Source organism: Anas acuta, chromosome 2, assembly GCF_963932015.1.
Source record: "Anas acuta chromosome 2, bAnaAcu1.1, whole genome shotgun sequence".
NCBI lineage: Eukaryota > Metazoa > Chordata > Aves > Anseriformes > Anatidae > Anas > Anas acuta.
This window is the reverse complement of record NC_088980.1, coordinates 53,186,375-53,207,422: the sequence shown is the minus strand read 5'-3', so window position 1 is coordinate 53,207,422 and position 21,048 is coordinate 53,186,375. Positions and strand designations below refer to the sequence as shown.

General features: G+C 46.0%; 2 protein-coding genes across 16 annotated transcripts in view; both read left to right on the top strand.

Annotated features, from left to right (window-relative positions):
* NUP153 (nucleoporin 153) overlaps positions 1–21,048 on the top strand; it is a 97,204-nt gene that overhangs the window by 37,958 nt on the left and 38,198 nt on the right. For 2 of the 15 annotated variants that reach the window (XM_068672865.1, XM_068672864.1), the window contains exon 1: positions 18,582–18,917. The exons of the other annotated variants lie outside the window; for them this stretch is intronic. In XM_068672865.1, the coding sequence (XP_068528966.1) occupies positions 18,666–18,917 (252 nt within the window). In that variant the 5' untranslated portion in view covers positions 18,582–18,665. Of the gene's footprint in view, positions 1–18,581; positions 18,918–21,048 lie in introns of those variants that run through there. 15 annotated transcript variants of the gene reach the window in all.
* On the top strand, positions 6,603–13,172 carry LOC137851616 (tRNA selenocysteine 1-associated protein 1-like). The gene is made up of 6 exons (XM_068672912.1): positions 6,603–7,113; positions 7,208–7,338; positions 7,896–8,027; positions 11,177–11,372; positions 11,926–11,971; positions 12,776–13,172. The coding sequence occupies exons 1-6, from the start codon at positions 7,084–7,086 to the stop codon at positions 12,910–12,912; spliced, it is 672 nt and encodes a 223-aa protein (XP_068529013.1). The 5' UTR covers positions 6,603–7,083; the 3' UTR covers positions 12,913–13,172.

Sequence of the window (21,048 nt, the reverse complement as noted above, 5' to 3'; positions counted from 1 at the left end):
GCGCAACAGGAAGGCCCCAGAAATCTTATCTAAACAGATGAAATTTCATATGCTGCACTGGCTCACAACAGAACATTTATTTAAAGCTTCATTTAACTCTTTGTTTCCGAGGAAGTTTCAAATCAAAATTTGCACTGCTTGAGACAAGTACGAACAAAGAGCTGACAGGTTTGACAGCCCAACGCGGAATGGAAATAATACAATTTCATTAAGATGCGATGCCCAATCGAATCAAATTTCTAGAGCTCCTCCTTCCGTAACAGATGACTCAAATTTACTTTAGTAAATGTACGGAAGTTTGTACTTGAAGCAGCAATCCATGCAGTATTTTCCCACAGATGCTGAATATTAATTCAATAATAAAAACTCGAGACAATTGAACAACTGTCTAATTTTCTACAATATTTGTTCAAAATGCATCGCACACAGGACAACTCCTGATTCAAAGGTGGCAATTTTAACAGAAAAGACAAGCTACTAATACAGAAACACTAAAGGAAACGCATCTTGAATAGCAGCTCAAGTTGCTCGTAAATGTACATTGAACGTAGTTGTTTTGTGGTTTTTTTTTGTTTGTTTGCTTTTTTTTGCTGTTTTGTTTTTAAATCAGAAGTGAAGTTTTTGAACAATGTGGATTTAGATTCTGCTTCTTTTAAACTGATACAGTGAATGTCACAGATTTGCAGCTTTTGCAATATCTTTAGAACCAAAACTCTTTACTATTCTTTCTTCACCTGGGCTGAAGGTGGGACAGGAGCGTCGAGTTTTACAAACATTTCCTTTTCAATTCCACAAATTGTATTTACTTAAAATGAAACATTGACCATCTAGCTAGTTCTCTTAGTACCTCAGTTACAGTTACATCCTAACACATAAAGGATGTTGGGAATTGGTATACAGGACGTGGACATGTGCCCGTGGAACAATTGTTCGATCTGAGCTTGCTTTAAGCAACCAGGGGTAGGCCTTAGGAATCTCAGGGCCTGCTGTAGCTGAGCAAGCCAAGCTGCCAGAGTAACTGTGAGAAGCTCCCAGGGCAGTGACTCCCACATCGCCCAATTAAGGAACTCAGAAAATACTGTTACCAGCAGCTGGCCTCAAGGACTAGGTCTACATGACTGCTAATCACAAAGGGGGTTGTTTTCCTGACTGCTAATCAAAAGGGGGGTTCTTTTCTTGCAGGTGGGGTTGTTTTCTTATAGTTTTTTGTCTGAGTGCTTTTGACCGATAATCTTGTGTGAAACACTGTCCGCCCCTGTAAAGTTCACTAAAGAAGTTAGGCTATTCGGGCAATAAAATGGAGCAGCATGATCTGACTCAACTGGTGTCTGTCGTGCTTTCGGCCGTGCTTCGCAACAAATGGTGCCCGAACAGGCTGGGACCTGAACAGGGCCTGAACAGACATCGCAGCGGGACAGACATCGCACCGGAGCAGGACATCGCAGCCGAGCACGGACATCGCAGCGGCGCCGGGGCAAACATCGCAGCGCAGCGGGACAGCAGCGGCAACGGCACATCCGAACGCAGGTAGACCAGGAGACCAGCGGCGTTGGGACCAGTGCCGCCGGGGACCAGCGGCGCCGCGACATCACAGCGCCGAGACTGAGACATCGGAGCGGCGCGGGACATCGGAGCGGACATCGGAGCGGCGCTGCAGCTGACCAGACACCGAGCCGCACACGCTGTACACAGGACTCACGGTGAGACGCGCTACTCCCGGTGAGAGACGCGGGACACGGTGGGACGCGGGGACGCGGGGACTCACGGTGAGAGATGCCGGACACGGAACCGCGCAGGAAATTGAAGTAAAAGCGACGATAATCCCCGCACCCGCAGCCTGAGAGGTGAACGGGACGTAACGGGACGTAAACGCGGAATCCCCACACCCGGGGGCACCTATAGAGGGTCCCTGTCAGTCATGTGTCTCGCAAAGGCTGCAACAGCATAAATAAAGGCATGGAGACACAAGCGGCGTATGATTTGCTAAAATGCTTTTTAGAAAAGCGGAGCACGCAGGGTATAGACTGCAAAAAGGATTTACCAGGATTATTAGCATATGGAGTAGCACAGGGTTGTTTTATCAATCCGGATACAGTCTTTGAACAAGCAGAGTGGCGCAAATTTGGGGACAAATTGTTTGATGAAGTTATTAAGGACAATAAGACTGCTAAAAAATTATCGAAGCCTTGGAAAGCTGTCACTAACGCCTTAGCTATACATCAGGCTGAGCAGAGAGTCGCTGCTGCCGCTACAGAGCGACTGGGATTGCCAGGAAGAGCTGCTAGTGTTAACCCTCAGATGGACGAGGAAATAAGAGAGCAAAAACCAGACAGAAAAAACACAAGCCCGTTTACAGACGGTGTTCAACAGAGGCAGAGGGTGTGGAACCAAATAGCAAATGAGGCCCTACGTGAGGGTGAACACGAGATAGCTGCACAATTGGTTCCAGAGGCCTTCCCGGTAGTATACTCACCGCTGGACGCCCAGGGTAATGTTACGGTTAATCTAGTGAATTTGGACTGGAAATTGTTAACTCAGCTGCGGTCCACAGTAAACGAGTCAGGTCTGAAAGGTGAACCTACGAGACAGATGCTGGACTACATTTGGGGAACAAATATTTTGCTTCCAGGAGACATACGCAACATAATGAAGTTAATTTTGACCCAACACCAGCAGCTCTTGTTTAATGCCCATTGGCACGCTGCTTGTCAAGAAGCAGTCGCAGTGATAAGAGCGCCGGGGGACCCTTTACATGGGGTCACGCTGGAAGAGTTGATGGGGATAGGACCGTATTTTAGGACAGAAGCACAGGCATTGCTGGGACCTGATAAAGCCAAGGAATCAATGAGAACGGCCAGAAGAGCATTGGATCGGATAAAGGGGCCAGGGGGAATACCTTCCTACATGGGAATCAAACAGGGTAGAGAGGAACCATTTGGGCTTTTTATTGATCGCGTAGCAAACGCCATACAGGCGGCAGGGGTGCCCGATTACCTCAAGGGCATGATATTAAACCAGTGCGCAATTCAGAATAGCAACCCCTCTACCCGCACTATATTGGCTTCCTTACCCGGGACATGGACAATCGAGGAAGGGTTGGAAAGAATGGCTCAGGTACCAGTAGGCCCACAGGCTATGTTAGTAGAGGCAGTAAAGCAATTAGGTGACAGCATGCGAGAACAGGCACAGGCTGTGAAAGAGCATGTTCAGTCTACACAGAGTCAGGTCCTTGCAGCTCTTGCTCCTTTGCAAACCGCCGGTGGTCAAGCACCACCCCCTAGTAGCCAATTACCACACCGCTGCTGATGTTATCGTTGTGGTGCTTTTGGACACGTGAGACGATACTGCAAAGCTGGGGCAGTATGGTGCTCAAATTGTCAGTCGAACAATCACAAGGAAGCGGCATGTCGACGCAACGTGCCGCGAAACGGCTGCGGCCGGGGCAGCCCCTCCGGCCGCGGGGCGCCCCTCGCTGCCTTCTGCGACGCCTCCAGAGAGGGGCGGCCGGAGCCGGAGGCGGCCGGCATGGCGCATGTCAGGGCGAAGTTCAGCAGGATGGTGGAGGCCGTGGACAAGACGATGGAGAAGCGGCTCGACAGGCTGACCGGGGAGCTGGCCCAGAAGACGGCGGAGCTGCTGGAGGTGCGGGCGGCCTTCGTGCAGCTCTCGCAGAAGCAGCAGGAGGTGCAGCGGAGGGAGCGGGTGCTCAGCAGGCAGGTGGACGTGGCGGTGGAGATGATCACGGCCTTGAAGCAGCGCCTCAGCGAGTTCGAGGAGGAGGCAGAAAAAGAATTGCGGGGAAAAGCCAGGCTCCAGCACTTCATTGAGAACCTGCTGCAGCGCGTGGACCTGGCGGAGAGGCAGCTAGAGTATTACCAAAACCAGCAGATCGCCTGCAGCTGTATAGCAGATGTTACACGCTCTTTCCTAACTAGTAATCATGTGTCTCATCCATTTGTGGTGAATGGTCAGTGGCAAAAAGAAAAGGGGGAGAGTAAGGGGCGGCAAAGACAGAAACGGTACCAGGAGGATGCCACTGACACTGACGGCACGGGTAATAGCAGTAGTATAAGTGACACAGGTGCGGGGCGGCGGCAGGCGCCAGTGTCCTGGAAATGTGATGGTGAAAAGGACTGTGACAGTGGAGAAGATGAAGAGAATTGTGGCAATGTGACTTGTAGTGCAGCAGAATTTACATGCAATAGTGGGCAATGTATTTCCAAAAGCTTTGTCTGCAATGGTCAAGGTGACTGCTCCGACCACTCGGATGAATCTTTGGAGCAGTGTGGCCGCCAGCCTGCACCTCTGGTGAGGTGTTATGTGAGTGAGGTGCAGTGCGGCTCAGGTGAAAAAGACTGTGACAGAGATCCTGATTGCAAGGATGGAAGTGATGAAATTAACTGCCCTTCTCAGACCTGCAGGCCAGACCAGTTCAGATGTGAAGATGGGAACTGTGTCCATAGGAGTAGGCAGTGCAGTGGTGTGAGAGACTGTCTGGATGGCACTGATGAAGCAAACTGTAACGATGTTATTCAGTGCTCTGGACCTGGCAAATTCAAGTGCAGAAGTGGAGAATGCATAGATATCAACAAAGTGTGTAACCAGCAGAGAGACTGCAAGGACTGGGGTGATGAGCCCCTGAAGGAATGCAACATAAATGAATGTGACTGTCCAGCTGGGTTTGAGTTTGTAGACAAGAGAAACTGTGGAGATATTGATGAATGACAAAACCCTGGTATCTGTAGTCAAATCTGTATCAACCTGAAAGGTGGCTACATATGTGAATGTAGCCGTGGATATCAGATGATTCCTGCTACAGGAACTGGGAAAGGGCCATACCGGTACAAAAACACAAATAACACCTGTGATTACAATGACGCTGCAAAGCAGGGTTTAGGGGTTCATAGTATGGAGACAAGGGGTAACAACTACAGTGTTTGGAACAATTGTACAGCTTTGGCCTTACCTCCTGATGTTTTTCTGATTTGTGGGGATAAGGCCTGGCAAGGTATCGCTGCAAATGCTATCAGATGTCCATGTTACTTAGATAAACTCACTGTATTTGCTCCTAGCTTGTTACAGTTGTGTGAGATCACCAGTTCTTTTCTTGCAGGTGGGGTTGTTTTCTTATAGTTTTTTGTCTGAGTGCTTTTGACCAATAATCTTGTGTGAAACACTGTCCGCCCCTGTAAAGTTCACTATAGAAGTTAGGCTATTCGGGCAATAAAATGGAGCAGCATGATCTGACTCAACTGGTGTCTGTCGTGCTTTCGGCTGTGCTTCGCAACAAAAGGAGATGCAACCCATCTGGTTTTCAACTTGCAGTTTTACTTCCAGCAACAAAGACAACTTCACTTAGAATAGAAGGGGCAGATGCACCCTAACAAACGCAGCGCTTAATGTAATGCTCTCCTATGTTCATATTTATAGAAAATACTCTATTAACCAGATGTCTCTTAACATCTCTGCTCCTTTAGCAGGTAGGAAGTACAACTGCTTGTTTTCAGCTGTGTAACTGGTACCACAAGCAGATACAGCTTCTAATTTGTCTCTAAGTGTGTGTGGGGGGGACTTGAGGAGTTGTAGAAAACATGAAAGCTTATATCTTTGTTGCCTCGCTTTTAATTACTTCAGAACATGGAACTATTAAATTACAATATTGCATGTTCTTTTAGAAATAAGGATAAGGTGTAGGTCACTTAAAAGCTCACAATTTCTTAGTGTCTTGGACAACGCGAAAACGTTGTGGACTACTACAGTTTAAGAAAATGAAGAAGACTTCTAATCGTAGTCCCCTTGGCTATGTATCCTTCTTGTCATGGCTAAAACAATTGAGACACATCAGAAATGAAACTCCCGAGTTGTGAATTAATAATATTAAAAGCGTTGGACAGGGTGAGCATCTAAGAAACTGACCTCAAAGTTAAGATTATTCTTGCCCCTCCCTCACATTTTTTCCAGCTGACGGACTGCAATAAACTGAGCGTTTGCAGCTGCATTCCTTGAGAAAGGATTCTTTCAACCATGGCAAACCAGGTAAGATCCTGTGGTGAGAAATTCAGGTTTGTAGTGTCTAAATGGATCCCAGAACCATACTCAGAATTCCTAGTAAATGTAAAGCTGAAATGGCTGGCTCACTCTGAGTTGGGTGTTCTAGTCCTGTGATTTCCTCTGGTAATTTGGTAATTGGTGGTTGTCCTCTGGATGCTTGATCATAACAACCGAAGCAGGTTGGGGGCAAAACGTTAAGCTTTGCAGTTTGGATTATTTGAGCATGAGTTCTTCTGAAGGATCTTGTGAGTAACACTCTCTAGGTAAGTTATGTAGAGGTGTTCTAGAGGAAGAACACTAAAGCCTGCGTAAGTAAAAGCTACTGAAAAACGCCAATCATATTTTTGGAAATCCTTGTTCTTCAGAATACTAAATGAGGGAGGCAACCTGTGTTGTTATGGCTGTTTCTCTCCTCTTTTCTGTAGTTAAGTTATCACACTTCCTTTTTAACTGTGGCTTTTGGGGTGTTTTTTTGTTTTGTTTTGTTTTGTTTTTGGAGGCACTTTTTTTTACGCCTCTTAGTTCCTGGCCTTGCATCTGGGTTTTGAGTTTTTCCCTCAGCCAAGTTAGTGCCTGTTCCTGGTCTGCTTTCTCCTTGCGTTCCATTAATGGGCCTCCTGTCGTCGTTCCTGGCCTGAGAGAGTGACTGGCAGCTAGGTAGTGAGGAGAGGCATCTCACATAAGGAAGAAGAATTCCTAGGAAAGGGGAGACAGGGACAGATGAGATTTCTTCTGAGCAGGAGTGATGATTTCCTGCCTGTTCATCACTCACTGTGCTACTGAAGACTTTTTTTTTTGAGAGTCCGAGAGCTCAAATGGAGCACAATCCAGTCCTAAGCTAATTAACGCATAGGATTGACCAGCATCGAAGGGCTAACTGCTTTTTTCCGAATTCCAAGAGGAAGCTGTCAATCCTTTAGCCAGCTTGACAAGTCAGGGGAATATGGCTGTTCATACAATCCTTTGGCTCTGTTATTTTTGCCAGGCGTTTTCCCCAGAGGCTGCTTTCCCTCATGGGAGGCGGAGGGAGAAATGGGACCCCAGGCTTCTTTCAAGGGCAAGGTGAATATGGGGAAATCACCTGTGGTGATGGGGAGTGGGAGGAAGGAATGTAAATGAGGCTAAATACTATAGAGGTGTTTTTTTATCCCAACAGGACTTGCTTGGGAAAAAACGAGAATGCCTCCAGGCCTACAGCTGGTGGAGAACACCACAGAAAAAACGAAAGAAAAAGAACAAAATAAAACCAGGAAGAATAGAGTTTGTTAGTAGTAGTAGTTCAGCCAGGTAAAAACCTTTTGAAATGAGAAACTCTGCCTTACCTGTTTGAATTGATAGCGAATGCCATCACTCACTTTTCAAATTCCAAAATGGCTGGTGTGGTTGCTAAATGTTGCATTGGCAATACGTGTCTATAAATAATGGTTTATTTGCAGTTGCTGTCTCCCATGGTCACTGGGAAGCAGTATTTCTACTGCTACTAGTCATAGCTCCTTTGAATCGTGGCTGTGGTTTAAGTTGATCATTTTTCTTGGTATTTTTATGCTGCTTTCTTGTTCAGGCAATAAACTATGCTTCTTCTTGAAACAAACTGTTGCAAGTTGTCAGAAAATGGGTCCTTGTTGCTGAAACAGTAGAATAGACCCAGAGTAATGGAAAACTTTAGATTAGAGTGGTGGCATTGCAATTTTCTACGCAACTCAGTAGAGTTCTGTACTTAGAGACAAATCTCTAAGGAGTACTTTTTTTTTTTTTTTGTCTGATGATAACTAACTGTGAATATAATGGGAATCAGCTATCTTAGTCTTGAACCTTAAAATTGTTCTCTCTCTCTCTTTTTAAAGACCAGATTATTCAATATTTGTTGGGGAGCTTACTCCAGAAGTGGATGATTTCCAGCTCTATGACTATTTCCTAAAGAGGTATCCCTCATGTATTGACTGCAAAATAGCAACAGACCTGCTGGGATATTCCAGGTAATTCCAGTGCAAATGTGTAACGTTATCAGTGTGTTCGCTTTTATAAGCGATATGTAAGAGCCTGCGTCGGAGCTGTTCCAGTGCTTTTTTTCTGGGGCACGAAGAGTGAGATTAGTCTTTAGCACTGCTTTTCTTAATAGCACAGATCCTTGAGTGTTTTTAAGAGCTTTCCGGTTAGTTCAGGCAGTTACTGTGATAAGCTTCAACTTACCCATATGCATATCTACATGGGGGGAAAAAAAAAAAACCTAGAAGCTGTGGGAGGAGGAAGAGCTGTGCACTGAAATCAGCGCTGCTGTGTGTCTACTTAGTCATCTGCAATACTGAAGACAAAATAATTCCTACTTTGTTTGGGGAAAAACATAAGCCCTGGCAAATCTTAGGGGGTTGGGGGATGGAACCTAATGTTAGTAGTAAATAAAGTCTAGCAGAAACTACTGGCCATGCAGTGAGTCAAGCAGGAATGAGCGAGTTTGCTGTTCAGACAACGCTGCCTGTAATAGACTAATTCAAGAACCTTCTGAGAAAGCAGATAAAAAAGAATGCTAGTGTTATGCAGTGGTAGGAGTGGGTTAATGCTAACTGATTAACTGCTGTATATGCAGAAATATGGAATCTGATTACTTACACAGATAGCACTTAAAATGTATTGTTTTGCTGGCTCTTAGCGAGTTGCATCTTAATGCTACCAAGGAACAAGCTTTTTGCTTCTGGCCAAAGTTTTTTAATTTGGTGAAAGCCTTTTCTGTGCATGTGCACATGCCGGAGAGGTTGCTTAAGTAATGGAAGCTCTAGTAGCTGCTATCTTCTGTTTTTTTGTAGAAGACAGAAATTGAATTCATTAGTTTTGTAACTGTTATGCATACTAGAATTTGTTTTCTCCCTTTTGAAAATTGTAGAAGGCATGCCTATGTCAGATTTGGTGAGCAAGGTGATCAGATGAGGGCACTGCAAGACTGCCAGAATGCACCAGGTCTGGGGGGAAAATGAATCCGGCTGAGCATAGGAATTTCTAAAAGGTAACCAATGAGTTGCATTGATAACTGTGCATTGATACAGTTATTCTAAATAATCAGATTCTTGTAGCTCTGCCTTTGTAAAGTCTGTGGCCCTTGCTGTAATGGCTGTACACAGGATGCAGTCTACAAAACCAAAAATGCAGAAGTGCTATGTTTTGACTCCCTGGATTCATCAACCTGTTTCAGGATGGCTGGGGGAATCCACCTCTTATGTCTAGCCAGACAGTGCCACTTGGGCTTAGCTGCCATTGTAACCAGCCTTGTTTCTCAACAGTAGCAAAGCTGAATGCATTCGTAAATACTTTCAGGTTTAGGCCTATATGAAGTAGAAGGGACAACAAGTGGATTTATACGCTGGGGAGTTCTTGTTCTTAGACAACTAATTCCCAAAATCTGGGAATGCAGGGAGAAAGCCAAAGGAGTTTATTACTAGAACAAGTGTAGAATACTATTCTTCGCTTTTCATGAGCTTAGGGCAAGGGGGAGTTTAAAGTTTAGCACTTCCTGAGAGGGTTTCTTACTCTACTGGCTCAGTTCCATCATTTCTTTAGGGCAATTTAGGTCTCTGAATAGTTAAAGAACTGATACCAAATTTGATGAACTCTGATTCAGGATACTGACAAAAGAGGACTTCATATAAACAATTCCAATATGTACATGAGGTTAGCTTGTGTGTTCTGTTAAACAGTAAAAAAATGACGCTTCTGTTTCTGTTTACCTAGCATAATTCTGCAAATGTTGCCTCCTGCTTTAGAATAGAAATGTTCTTCTCCAAGAGAGCACTGTCCAAAATTTCTTTGCCAAATTTCTTTATTAAATTTATATTTTTATTTTGAAAACAAGAATAAGCCGCAAACGTGTTTTCTCGCTTTGGCTATCCAGATGAATGTCAACAGTATTTTCAGATTTTCCTTCCCTACAGAACTGTATGTAGGAAGAGTGCAGCTGGAACCAGAAGATGGAAGATGATGTATCTTCTGTTTGTTTACTACAGTAACAAGACAATGGATTACCTCTTTATTAGAACTTGTGTAGCTTTACAGTATTGAAACAAGCGTAGGTATTAAAAGACACATCAGTAACAAGTTTCTGAATGGCTGAGTACCATGCTCTCTTAGCATTGAAATATCCAGCCACTGGATTAGTTTCAGTTGTTTGCTTGTTTTGGAAGCTGTTTCAGAATGCCTTCAGCCTGTATTCTTGACAAAGCATCGAACTCACTTCTCTGCATCCCCAGTTCAAGTCAGATAAATTGGGCACTGCAAACACAGAAGGCCTGCCTGTACAGAATCAGTGAAGAAAAGTCTAAACAGTGGATTTTTTTTGAATATGCAGCTGGGTTATCTGAACGTATTTTATGCAGTGTACATCAGTTTTAGTACAGATAGCACTTGTCTTGGTTCTTGTCCTTAGTCTGAAGCTGCCCCGGAGAAAATCTTGAAAGGGAAAGTAGTGAAAACTAATTAGCTGGCCCTTTCTTCTTCAGAACCGCTGTATTTTGTAATTCTCCCACTGGTAAGGCTTCCTACTGGACAACTGTGATTATGTAGTTAAGCAAGACTGACTTCACCTGAGTGGTATACTTGGCAGCTGTTGAATGTTTCATGGACTTTAAACAAACAAAAAACTGAGCAGGTGGAGGTAGGCATGGCAAACTGTCAGGCAGTGTCAGATGCTTCTTTGAAATGGATAATCTGACTCCATTCACTTCTTTCTGGAAATAAGATCTAGTAATTAACCAAACAAAAGACAGAAGGGTTAAGACTGCATCTTTAAAGCAGCTGTGCTGGATAAATGTCTCTGGTCTTAATAAATCAATCTTTAGCAAAGCACAGAGACTTAGCAGCAGCTTGCTTATGCCAACGCTAAAAATACTTGCTATATACAGGTAACAATGTCAAGGCTCTGGAGTTAATCCATGAAAACAATTACTTCTGGTATTGGCAAAGGTGAGGATGTTTGCTTCTGTATAGATGGGGTTTTGTGCTGTGACTTGTAGTCACCTAAGTGACAGCTTTTAGGAAAGCTTCCTTTTAAGCTTTGAAGTACGTAAGCTGACAAATTGTTTAAGTTCAGAACTGGGTTTAGAGTTTGTTCTCTAACTGTATGCAACTTCTCGTGTTTCAGACTGAAAGCAGAATTCCAGCGGTACCAGTCATACAACTATAATGATTATTACCAAGATTATCAGAACTACTACTCGCAGTGGAGTTACGATGCTTATGCTGAGTACAACTACAGCTCCTATGCTACCTATGACAGCATGCAGGCTGTTGGAGACTGCTCTTTAGGAGATGCTGTAATGGCTCCAGCTCTTTTTGAGGTAAAGATACTGCACACTTGCTATGAAGTATTTTTTGTTGCTATTTCACAGATAATAAGCGGTGCAGATTTGTGTGAATCAGCAAAAAAAAAAAAAAAAAAAAAAAAAAAAAAAATCCAAAGCTGAAAACATGCTTTCTGCTTAGTGTGAAGGTTAAAACAGCAGGTTCCATTCAGAGGTGTATGGATTTAAGTGCTTAAATATTAAATCCATAGAATTAGTGATTTATACACCATTTTTTGTTCATGTATACCAAATAATGGTTTTGACAGCATAACTGTATACAATTCTGTTCCTGTTCTTCTGATTTGCTTTGCTTAATGCAAATTAAACAGTTGCTGTAAGTGGTCTTATCGTGGTCAGTTTATCAGTTGTGACCTCCAGAAGTGCCTTCTGACCTGTACTGTAATATTGGCTTTCTTTTAAAAATAAATATGAAATGCCATCTACCCCTGTAGTCGTAGGAAGAAGGAATGGGTTGAGAATGCAGCACTTTGAATCTGATGCTTTCTGAAATGTGTTATGATTAAACTTAGCCTTTTCTGTCTTTCAGGAATCTTCAGTTATGACTGAAATCAGTGATGACCTAATGACTGAAGGTAACAAGGGTTCTATCATTGTGACTTGAGTGTAGCCATACTTGTGCCTTTTAACAGTACAAGCCAACCTCTACTGGATGAAGAACATCTTGAAAATTCAGCTGATGCAAAGGTCAAACCTCTGTGGGGTTGATCTGCATGCAATCAGTTGGGGTTTTAAAGCTGATACGGCATACACTGAGTGCATCAAGGAAAATGGGACGCTGTCAGTGCTTCGCAGCTAGTTTCGTGTAACTGTGCCTTCCTTCCCCTTTGAAAATGGTCTAACACAGAATTTTTGTTCTTCGTATTGATTCCACTAAGCAGATTCTATATTAGAAACTCAATAATAGGCAAAAGCTTTGTTCTCCACCCCAAGGTAAAAGCTTATGTTGCAGATTCCAAAAGGAGGATTCGGCTTGCTCTTACAAATTTGGTACAAAACGTAATTGTGTCCTGGAAGGTTTGCAGAGTTTTTCACGTGGAGGCATTTTGTGTCAGCGTTGAGAAACTATCTTGTGTAACATCTATTAGAGTAGAAGTGAATTAAATGGCTCTTGGGAAGGTCTCATGGCTGATTATCCTTAAATGTCATCTTTATTCGTCTTTCAAGATAAAGATAATGCAGTCCTAGCCCGTAGGATTCCCAAAAGTTGGAGTTGTGAGGTTTAACATTTTAGAGGACTAAATATCTCACTAAAATAAGTAGATCTAATAGCTTATTACATATAGCTTAAAATACATCTTATCAGCCATTTCACATGAGTGCTTTTTGTGTGCATGCCTCAGATCTGATACTTGTACTTACCAGGCTTTTATTTTCAGATCCACAGCTCTACTTGGATATTGATGAAATGAACAGACAGTTTATGGAGACAAGCGAAGAACTCTACGATTCACTCATGAATTGTCACTGGCAACCTCTGGATACGGTCACTTCTGAAATCCCCTCTGCTATTTAAGTGTCTTATATAGCATGACCGTTATGACCAAGGTGCTAAAACTACATTTCTTCTACGTTATTCTAGCTCATAAGTTTTAAAGCACAATGATAGGTTGTTTTTTTTTTGCTATGCTTTTGACAGTTTCTGTAATCTTTTTGTTCATCACTCTCTTCTTGGAGCATGATGAAATCATGTAAATATTCTAGAAATGTAAAGAGTTAAATGGGGTCTAAAGATAGACTTGCCTGTGTAAATAAAAATTTGTTTCTGCAAACCTGCCAGCAAGGGATTTACTTGTACCTGTGTGCAGCACGTTCTCTTCTGGCTTGTGAAACTTAACAAGGTAGTAAGGGTATTTCATCTGCCTTTATTTTTATATGGGTGTTAGGACACAAGCGAAATCTCGTTTTCACTTGTTTTCCTGGTCACTTAGGTAAGTGACAAGCCAAGCCCTTCATGTGCTTGCTTAGATTGGAAGTGTGTATGGGAGACACTTACAGGCCTTGCTGTGGAGCACCTGTCTGCTCCTTCCTGCAGGCTGCTGGCTCTAACTGTACTGCTGATATCTGCTAGGTCAGCTGAAATTGGCTTCTAAATCTGGTATTTTAAGCATATGGAAGCGTAGACTTGAACTGCCATAGCTACAAACATCCCATGGAAAGAGGATGAAGTCTGTTGGCACTCTGCATCAGCATTCAGCTTTCCCTTGACCTTCTTACTGGTAGACTTCTCAGCTGACTTACAGCAAAGAAGTTGCTGCAATATAATACATATTCTTAACCTAACAAAAAAAAATCTTGGAGAAAACAGTTTGCTGGCTTAAAGAAGGAAAAATAACACCAGGAACAATAAAAAAAAATAATCCTAGTAACAGCTCCTTAAGTTATATCCTCTGCTACTCTCTAATTTCTCTGGTCTTCCTTCATTCATGGTAATGAAGTTTATAAAGCGTTGGTAGAAGGATGACAGTATTCAAGTCAAAGGAGACGAGAGCAATGAGGAAAGCTTTGCTTGAAGCTAGAGCAGTCTTGCAAGTTGCTGCCTTTATATGCTGTTCTCATCTCGAAGGGTGTAGAGTATTTTCCAGTCATAGGGACTCCATAACCCTATGAGTATTGAGAAATAGTTGCTAATTAACAGTGTATATAATAATTAACTGAGGCTGGAAACAAAAGAATATTCTTCCAAGAAAAAAAAGGAAGCAGAAATTACTGTACTTAATAGCTGTGGAAGCTGTTAAACCTAGCCGACACAGCTTTGGTACTGCCCTGTGTGTTTTGGGGGCAATATAAACCATAATTACTGTGATGGCAGGTAAGAATCAAATTCTTATGGCTTAGTGTAGTTAGGGAAAGTAGCAGTCGTAAGCTGGGTGCTGTTCTTGAATGTAATACAAATTCTCCTTTGTGACTCCTCAGTACTTAGAGGTTACTTCTAGCTGATCAGCAGAAACAGCTTCTGTTTGCTATTAGCTGTTGGGTTTTTGCTAGGAGTGTTTTCAGTCCTGAATTGAAATGACGACATCCTGAAACAGAAAAGGCTTTTGGAGTGTTACAGGAAACGTGTTCTTCGTGGTTCTAGTGCCGGTGTACATGTAGGAAGAGACAGAAGGCAAGGAACCTCACGTAGGCGGAGGGGGTGAGGTGGGTGAGGTGGCATCACAGTTTGAGCCGTTGCAGTTAGATCTTCCCAAAGCATGGAAGCAATGTGGCGGGGAATCAGGGGCTTGGTGGGTTGCTTCCTTGTGTGAGCCAGTGAGTCTTTAGAGGGGCAGATTAATAAGACAGGAGTTAGAGGTGGAATAGATGAAGCAAAGAAAATCTGGGTGGGAAAAGGGTTGCTTGTATGTGTATTTGGAATTGTTTCAGGGGATTGGGCTGGGGCAGATTCAAGGTAATAGATGCAGCCTCCTTGAATTTGGATGGCAGTGCTGAAGCTTCAAAGCCTTACAAGGTTTGATGCCACTTCAATTGTAGTGCGATTTTTTTTTTTTAATCTATTTTCTTCAATGTGAGCAGCAAGGCAGCTTCCAGGTGCGTGCCTGCTTTGACATGGCTTGCTTTGCATCACCAAACACAGTAGTTAGGTTGCATCGAGTACTTTGTGGAAACACTCGTTGTGTTGTCAACTGAAAAGGTAGTGCTACAGATGTGTTGGCCCAGCAGAAACAATGTGAAGTATCAGTGCTGTATTTTGGCCTTTGAGAGGCTGGTCCCTAACATGTGACTTGTAATGAGGGGCCCACATAGATAGACGATTTCATCTAGTCTGACACTGTGGTGGTGTATGACCCAAGTCTATAAACATCAAAAAATCAGGCTGTGGCCACCCATTTTATGCAGACTTTGCCTATTAAGGTCTCTACTGTACAGCATAGAGACGTGCACCTTCTGTTCTGGACTAGATAGTGCAGATACCAGTTTTGTAGTTCAGTGAATGAGGTTGGTTGGGCTGTTTGTTGTCCAGAGCTGAAAAATGTTGGGAGTGTATTCTCGTGTAGTCTACATAAATGAAAATGATGAGAGGAAGAGAAAGTTGATTGCAGTCTGTGTGCTGCTGTTACAAAGTAGTTCTCTGACGTCTTTTTCCCTCTCCTGAGATTTATTAGCCTATTTCCCTTTCCTGTTAGGAGTGCATACCTGGATTGGGATGGTGTGTGCAGTGCAGGTTCTTTACTGTAAGAGCACAGTGAATGCCAGACTTCTTCCTGCTCTGCCGTGTTAACCATGAATCACTGCTTCCTGAACTTGTGATTGCATCAGAACTGCTAGAATGCCTTGTAGAGTCTTTTTACTGGGTAAACTTCACAGCTGCAGTTACAACTTCCAGCCTGTATTAGCTCAACACATTGTATTGGTGCCCACTATCAGTTTGACAAAGATGGGATTGCAGTAGGAACTTGCTTTCTTTCTTCTTTTTAATTAAACAAGTCTTTGAAGCAACTCTTCTAAAACCACTATGCTTCAATTCAAGTTTTCTGTTTTTCTTAGCTGAGATGTTTTTTTCTTCCAAGTGTGATGAAGTTTTCTACAAGAATATCCCGTAATGATTTCATAAGCTCTTTTCATTGTACCAGCTGCAATAGAAAGTGCTCAAAAACCTGCTGTTTTCTTCAAGAATAGTAGTGGGGGTTTTCCTGCCCCTTGTCTGGTAAGAAAGGCAGTAGGGCAGCGGTCTGAGGGGCTACTGATCCTGTCATCAGTGAGCCAGGAGAAGGCAGGAGTCCGAAACGGGTTAAAAAAAGTACTTAAAAGGATACAAAAAGAGTAAATGGTACTTAAGCCATGAATGGTTCTTTTTGCAGGGATGCTCTTGTCGTGGTTCCGCTCGAGTGGGCAGCCGAGCTCCACCACAGCCGCTCTCTCACTCCCCCTCCTCAAAGAGGAATGGGGAGAAAATATGTGAAAAGGGCTCAAGGGTTGAGATAAGGATAAGAAAATCACACAATAATTATTGTAACGGGCAAAACAGACTCAGCATAAGAAGATAGTAAGATTTATTGCTCATTACTAACAAGCTGGAGAAGTGAGAAACAAAGGAAAGAAACCAAAAGCACTTCCTCCCCCATCCACCCTCTTCCACCTCTTCCCCCCGAGCGGCGCAGGGGAACGGGGGAATGGGGGTTATGGTCAGTCTACAGCACTTCTTCTCTGCCGCTCCTTCTCAGTCTCTCTCGTCCCCTGTGCTGTGGGGTCCCACCCACGGGCTACAGTCCTTGATGAACTGAACCGGCGTGGGCTTCCCACAGGCAGCAGCTCTTCCAGAACTGCTCCAGATATGGGTCCGTACCGTGGGGTCCACCCCTCAGGAGCAAACTGCTCCAACCTGGCTCCCCCACGGGCAGCAGCTCCTGCCAGGTCACCTGCTCCTGCGTGGTCTCCTCTCCACGGGCTACAGGTCCGGCCCGGAATCTGCTCCAGCAGGGGTCTTACACAGGCGGCAGCCTCTGTCGGTGCAGGGCCACCTGCTCCACCGTGGTCTCCTCCACAGGCTGCAGCGTGGAACCCTGCTCCACCGTGGTACTCCATGGGCTGCAGGGGGACATCCTGCTTCACCATGGTCCTCACCACAGGCCGCAGGGGACTTCTGCTCCGGCGCCTGGAGCACCTCTCCCCCTCCTTCTACACTGACCTTGGCACCTGCAATGCTGTTTCTCACTCCCTTGACTCTCCCAGCTGCTGTGTGGCGCAGCGTTTTTTTCCCTGTCTTAAATATGCTCTCACAGAGGCGCAAAACAACATCGCTTATTGGCTCAGATCTGGAAAACAATGGGGCCCTTCCCAAACATGGGGCGGCTTCTAGATCTTTCTCACAGAAACCACCCCTATGGCCCCCTGCTACCAAAACCTTGCCACATAAACCCACTACAGCTCTGGACCAACCGCTTCTTTCTAGCGCTACCTCAAAGTAACTTGCAGATAGAACTCACAGGGAAGATTGATCAAATGGTGATGATCGCTGTCATTCTGCTGGACACGCATATACTTGCCTTTCGTTTTGGCTCATTTTTAATACCAATTGACTTCAGTGACTCACGTTAATAGACACCGTTTGACTGCATCGGCAAATATTTCTGAGTCATGAGTGTCATTAAAGGCCCGTCACCCTATGGAAATCCTTCTAAATAAGAAAAATGGAATTAAAATAAATAAGTAAAGCAGCATTTGAACTTATGAGCAAACATAGCGTAGCTGCCTTTGACACTGATCTGGAGGAGAAAAATCACGTTATCTTAATAGGGTTGCCTTAATAGGTTTGGTGTAGGTGAGGGAGGGAAGTGTTTTTTGTTGGCCCAGCTGTTCCATGTCCAATGCAGGAGGGGGCTGAGAGTGATTCCCTGAGCACGTTGGTGTGGAAATCAGTGATTTCACTGCCTGATGCGTGTTATTAAGGGCACAATGTGTACCCCGTTACCACTTTCATTTATTTTCTGTGGTGAAAATCCGTCACAGCGCCTATGTTTCCCGTGCCACATGGTAGAATTCAGCTTCCTGGAGCAAGGCGGCCACGAAGCCAGCCTCAAACACTGCGTGTGCTTGGGTTAACAGTGTGGGGGCTCCTGGTGTGGGGGTTTTTTTGTTACTGGTGTGGTTGCGGGTTATCGGTGTGGGGGTTACTGGTTATCGGTGGGGGGCTTTTTTGACGAGCACTGTGGGGTTGTGGCGCTGTCCCACCCCCGGCGCGGTGCTGCTGCACCCCAGCCTTCGGCACCACGGGGCGGGGAGGCTCCGCGGCCGTCTTTTAGCCCCGTTCTCGTGCTGTCCGGGCCGGCTTTTCTTCTGGCGGCCGCTCCCCGAGGCCGCCATCCCTGAGGTGAGGCAGCCCCGCTCCCCTCCCCCCCCCGTCCCCTCACTTCGCGCTTTCCCGCGCGGCCCCGCCTCCTCCTCCCCTCCCTCCCCTCCCTCCCCTCTCGCGAGGCCGAGGCCGGGGCCGGAGCCGTCGCGGGCGGGTGACGCGCGGCGCGCACCGCGCTGACGGGAGCCGCCATCGCCTGCCCCAATTGGCCGCGTGAGGCGAGCGGCGGAGCGGGGAGGGCGAGGGACGGGACGGGACCGGGACCGGGAGGAGGAGGAGGAGGAGGAGGAGGAGGAGGGGGCGGCGGGGCGAGGAGCGGGAGAGGGAGAGAGGGGGGTAGAGGGGGGAGCGCGCTCCCGTGAGGGGAGGGAGAGGGAGAGGAAGAGGGAGAGGGAAGGGGGGGGCAGGGCAGGCCGCGCGGCGCGGCGCGGCGTGGCGGGGGGCGTGTGACGGTACAGAGCGAGGGGCGCGGCGGCATGGCCTCGGGCGGCCCAGCGGCCGGCGGCGGAACGGCCGCGGGGGGCTCGGCCGGCGGCGGAGGCGGCGGCGGTGCGGCCGCGCCGGGCGGCAGCGCCGGAGCGGGATCCGGATCCGGAGCGCTTGGAGGAGAAGGAGGAGGAGGAGGAGGAGAAGGAGGAGGAGGAGAAGTTGCTGCGGCTGGCAGCAAGATGAAGAGCCGGCGCCACCGCTGGGGCGCCGCGAGGGCCCCCTACCCCCGGTGTAGGCAGGTGAGGAGTGGCCCCCACGCAGCGGGCCCTGCCCCACAGCGCCTCGGTTGCCCGTGTACTTATCGCTCAGCCCCTTCCTGACCCCCTCAACTTCCTCTTTATTCCCTTAATCACCCCCTACCCACCTCCTTATCCCCTTAGCTACTCCTTCAACTGCCTAGTTACCCCCTCAACCCCTTACTAAACCCCCTCAGTTATCCCCTCGGCCCCTTACGGATCCCCTTAATCACCCCCTGCCTACCTCCTTATCCCCTTATTTACCCCTTCAGCGCCTTACTTTCCCCCTTTATTCCCTTAATCACTCTCTAGCCACCCCCGTACCTCCCTAGTTGCCCCCTCAGCCACTTAGTTACCCGCCCTTAGTTACCCCCCTAGTTACCCCCTCAACTGCCTAGTTACCCCCTCAACCCCTTACTGATCCCCTTAATCACCCCCTAGCCACCTCCTTACCCCCTTAGTTACCCCTTCAGCGCCTTACTTTCCCCCTTTATTCCCTTAATCACGCTCCAGCCACCCCCGTACCCCCCTAGTTACCCCCTCAACCACTTAGTTACTGCCCTTAGTTACCCCCCCCAGCAACCCCCCGCAACTGCCTAGTTACCCCCCTAGTTACCCCCTCGGCCCCTCACTATCCCCCTTATCGCTTTACCCAGCCTTTTACCCCCCTCCTCACCCTCCCTTTCATCCCCAGCCCACTGCCCTCAGGACCTCCAGGGCTTTCCCCACTCCCTGCACCCCGCCTCGCCCCCTCGTAAATTCTCTGCACGTTACCTGCCAGGCTTTACTTCTCCTTTGTGCGGGAGGGTCCGGTAGGTTGACGGTGAATGCAAATTCTGTAAATTCAGGGTGTGAAAATCCCCGTGCTGGAGGGGGGACACGCTGAGATCCCTGCCAGCAGCTCATTGCGAAGAAATGTCAGGCGCCCAGAGAGGTGCTCTGCAGACGCCCTCTGCACGTGTTCGTTCAGCCAAAACCTCTCCGCTATGAAATCAGCAACGTAACTGAGTATCGTATGCAAAGCCGAGGGAGCACTATGCATGGATAGCTGCTCAGTTAGGTTTTTATCACTCGCAGAAGTGCCAAGTCCCTTACACCGTATATTGACAATCAGTCTAGTCCATCTAAAGCTGGCCTGGAAGGGCAATAAAACATTCCCCACGCTTACAGAGCAAACATTGAAACCTCGGGCTTCAGCAACACGTTAATGTTGAAAGTGTCGTATCTCGCGTGTGCCGACGCTGCGTAGGTAACTGATAAACCTTACAGGTGAATTAATAATCAGCGGAGATGGTTTTCCAACTTTGCTATTGCCTGTTATCTCTGGGTGTTTTCCAGTAGGTTTATTGAAGCAGTGTGCCAGAGCAAAGAGGTGCTTGGGGATATCTGGGGGATTCTGCACAGAGAACGGATGCTGCACATCCAACGCAGATCAAATTAACAGCAACTTATCGGGGAAAAAATTGTAATGATTTGATAAATAGGCAAACTGATAGACGCTATACATGTGCGTTTATTATGTTATTTATTATAATATTATATTGATTAATATTATTTATTGTAGCTGATAACTTTGTAGCCATATGAACCGTGCAAATGCCCGTAACAGAACAGGATGAACTTTGGGTAAATAGCTTGCTTAGAGCATTTGTCAATTGATTTCAGTTTGTTTTCAATGTGATGCCCGCTCTGCAGAAGGCTCTGTGCTTTAATGTGAATTGTCTCTCTGTGACGCAGTTGGGGAGACACGAAAGCGATGGAGGCGATTTTAACATGAGGTTGTACCTCTGATTCTGATCCCTACCGGCTGTTTTTCTCATCCTTCCCCCTACAACTTTTGTCAATAAGTCAGTTTGTAGAAGTACTGAAATAGATCTGTTTTGTGTGCTTGTGATCAGAATTACAGCCCACCAAACCCTCCGTCTCTTATCACTAAACTCTGAAGGTACCTGGGCACTAGACAGTGTAGTTAACAGCTTTGAAGTTCCTGGGATATCTAATTTACTTTTTTTTTTTTTTCCCCCTTAACTGCAGGAGGGATGATCAGCAGGATGCCTAGCTCATGATTGTCAGCTTGCTGAATATTATTTAACTGTAGGTCCTGGGGTTTTGGTCGGGTGGGAATTCTCTGATC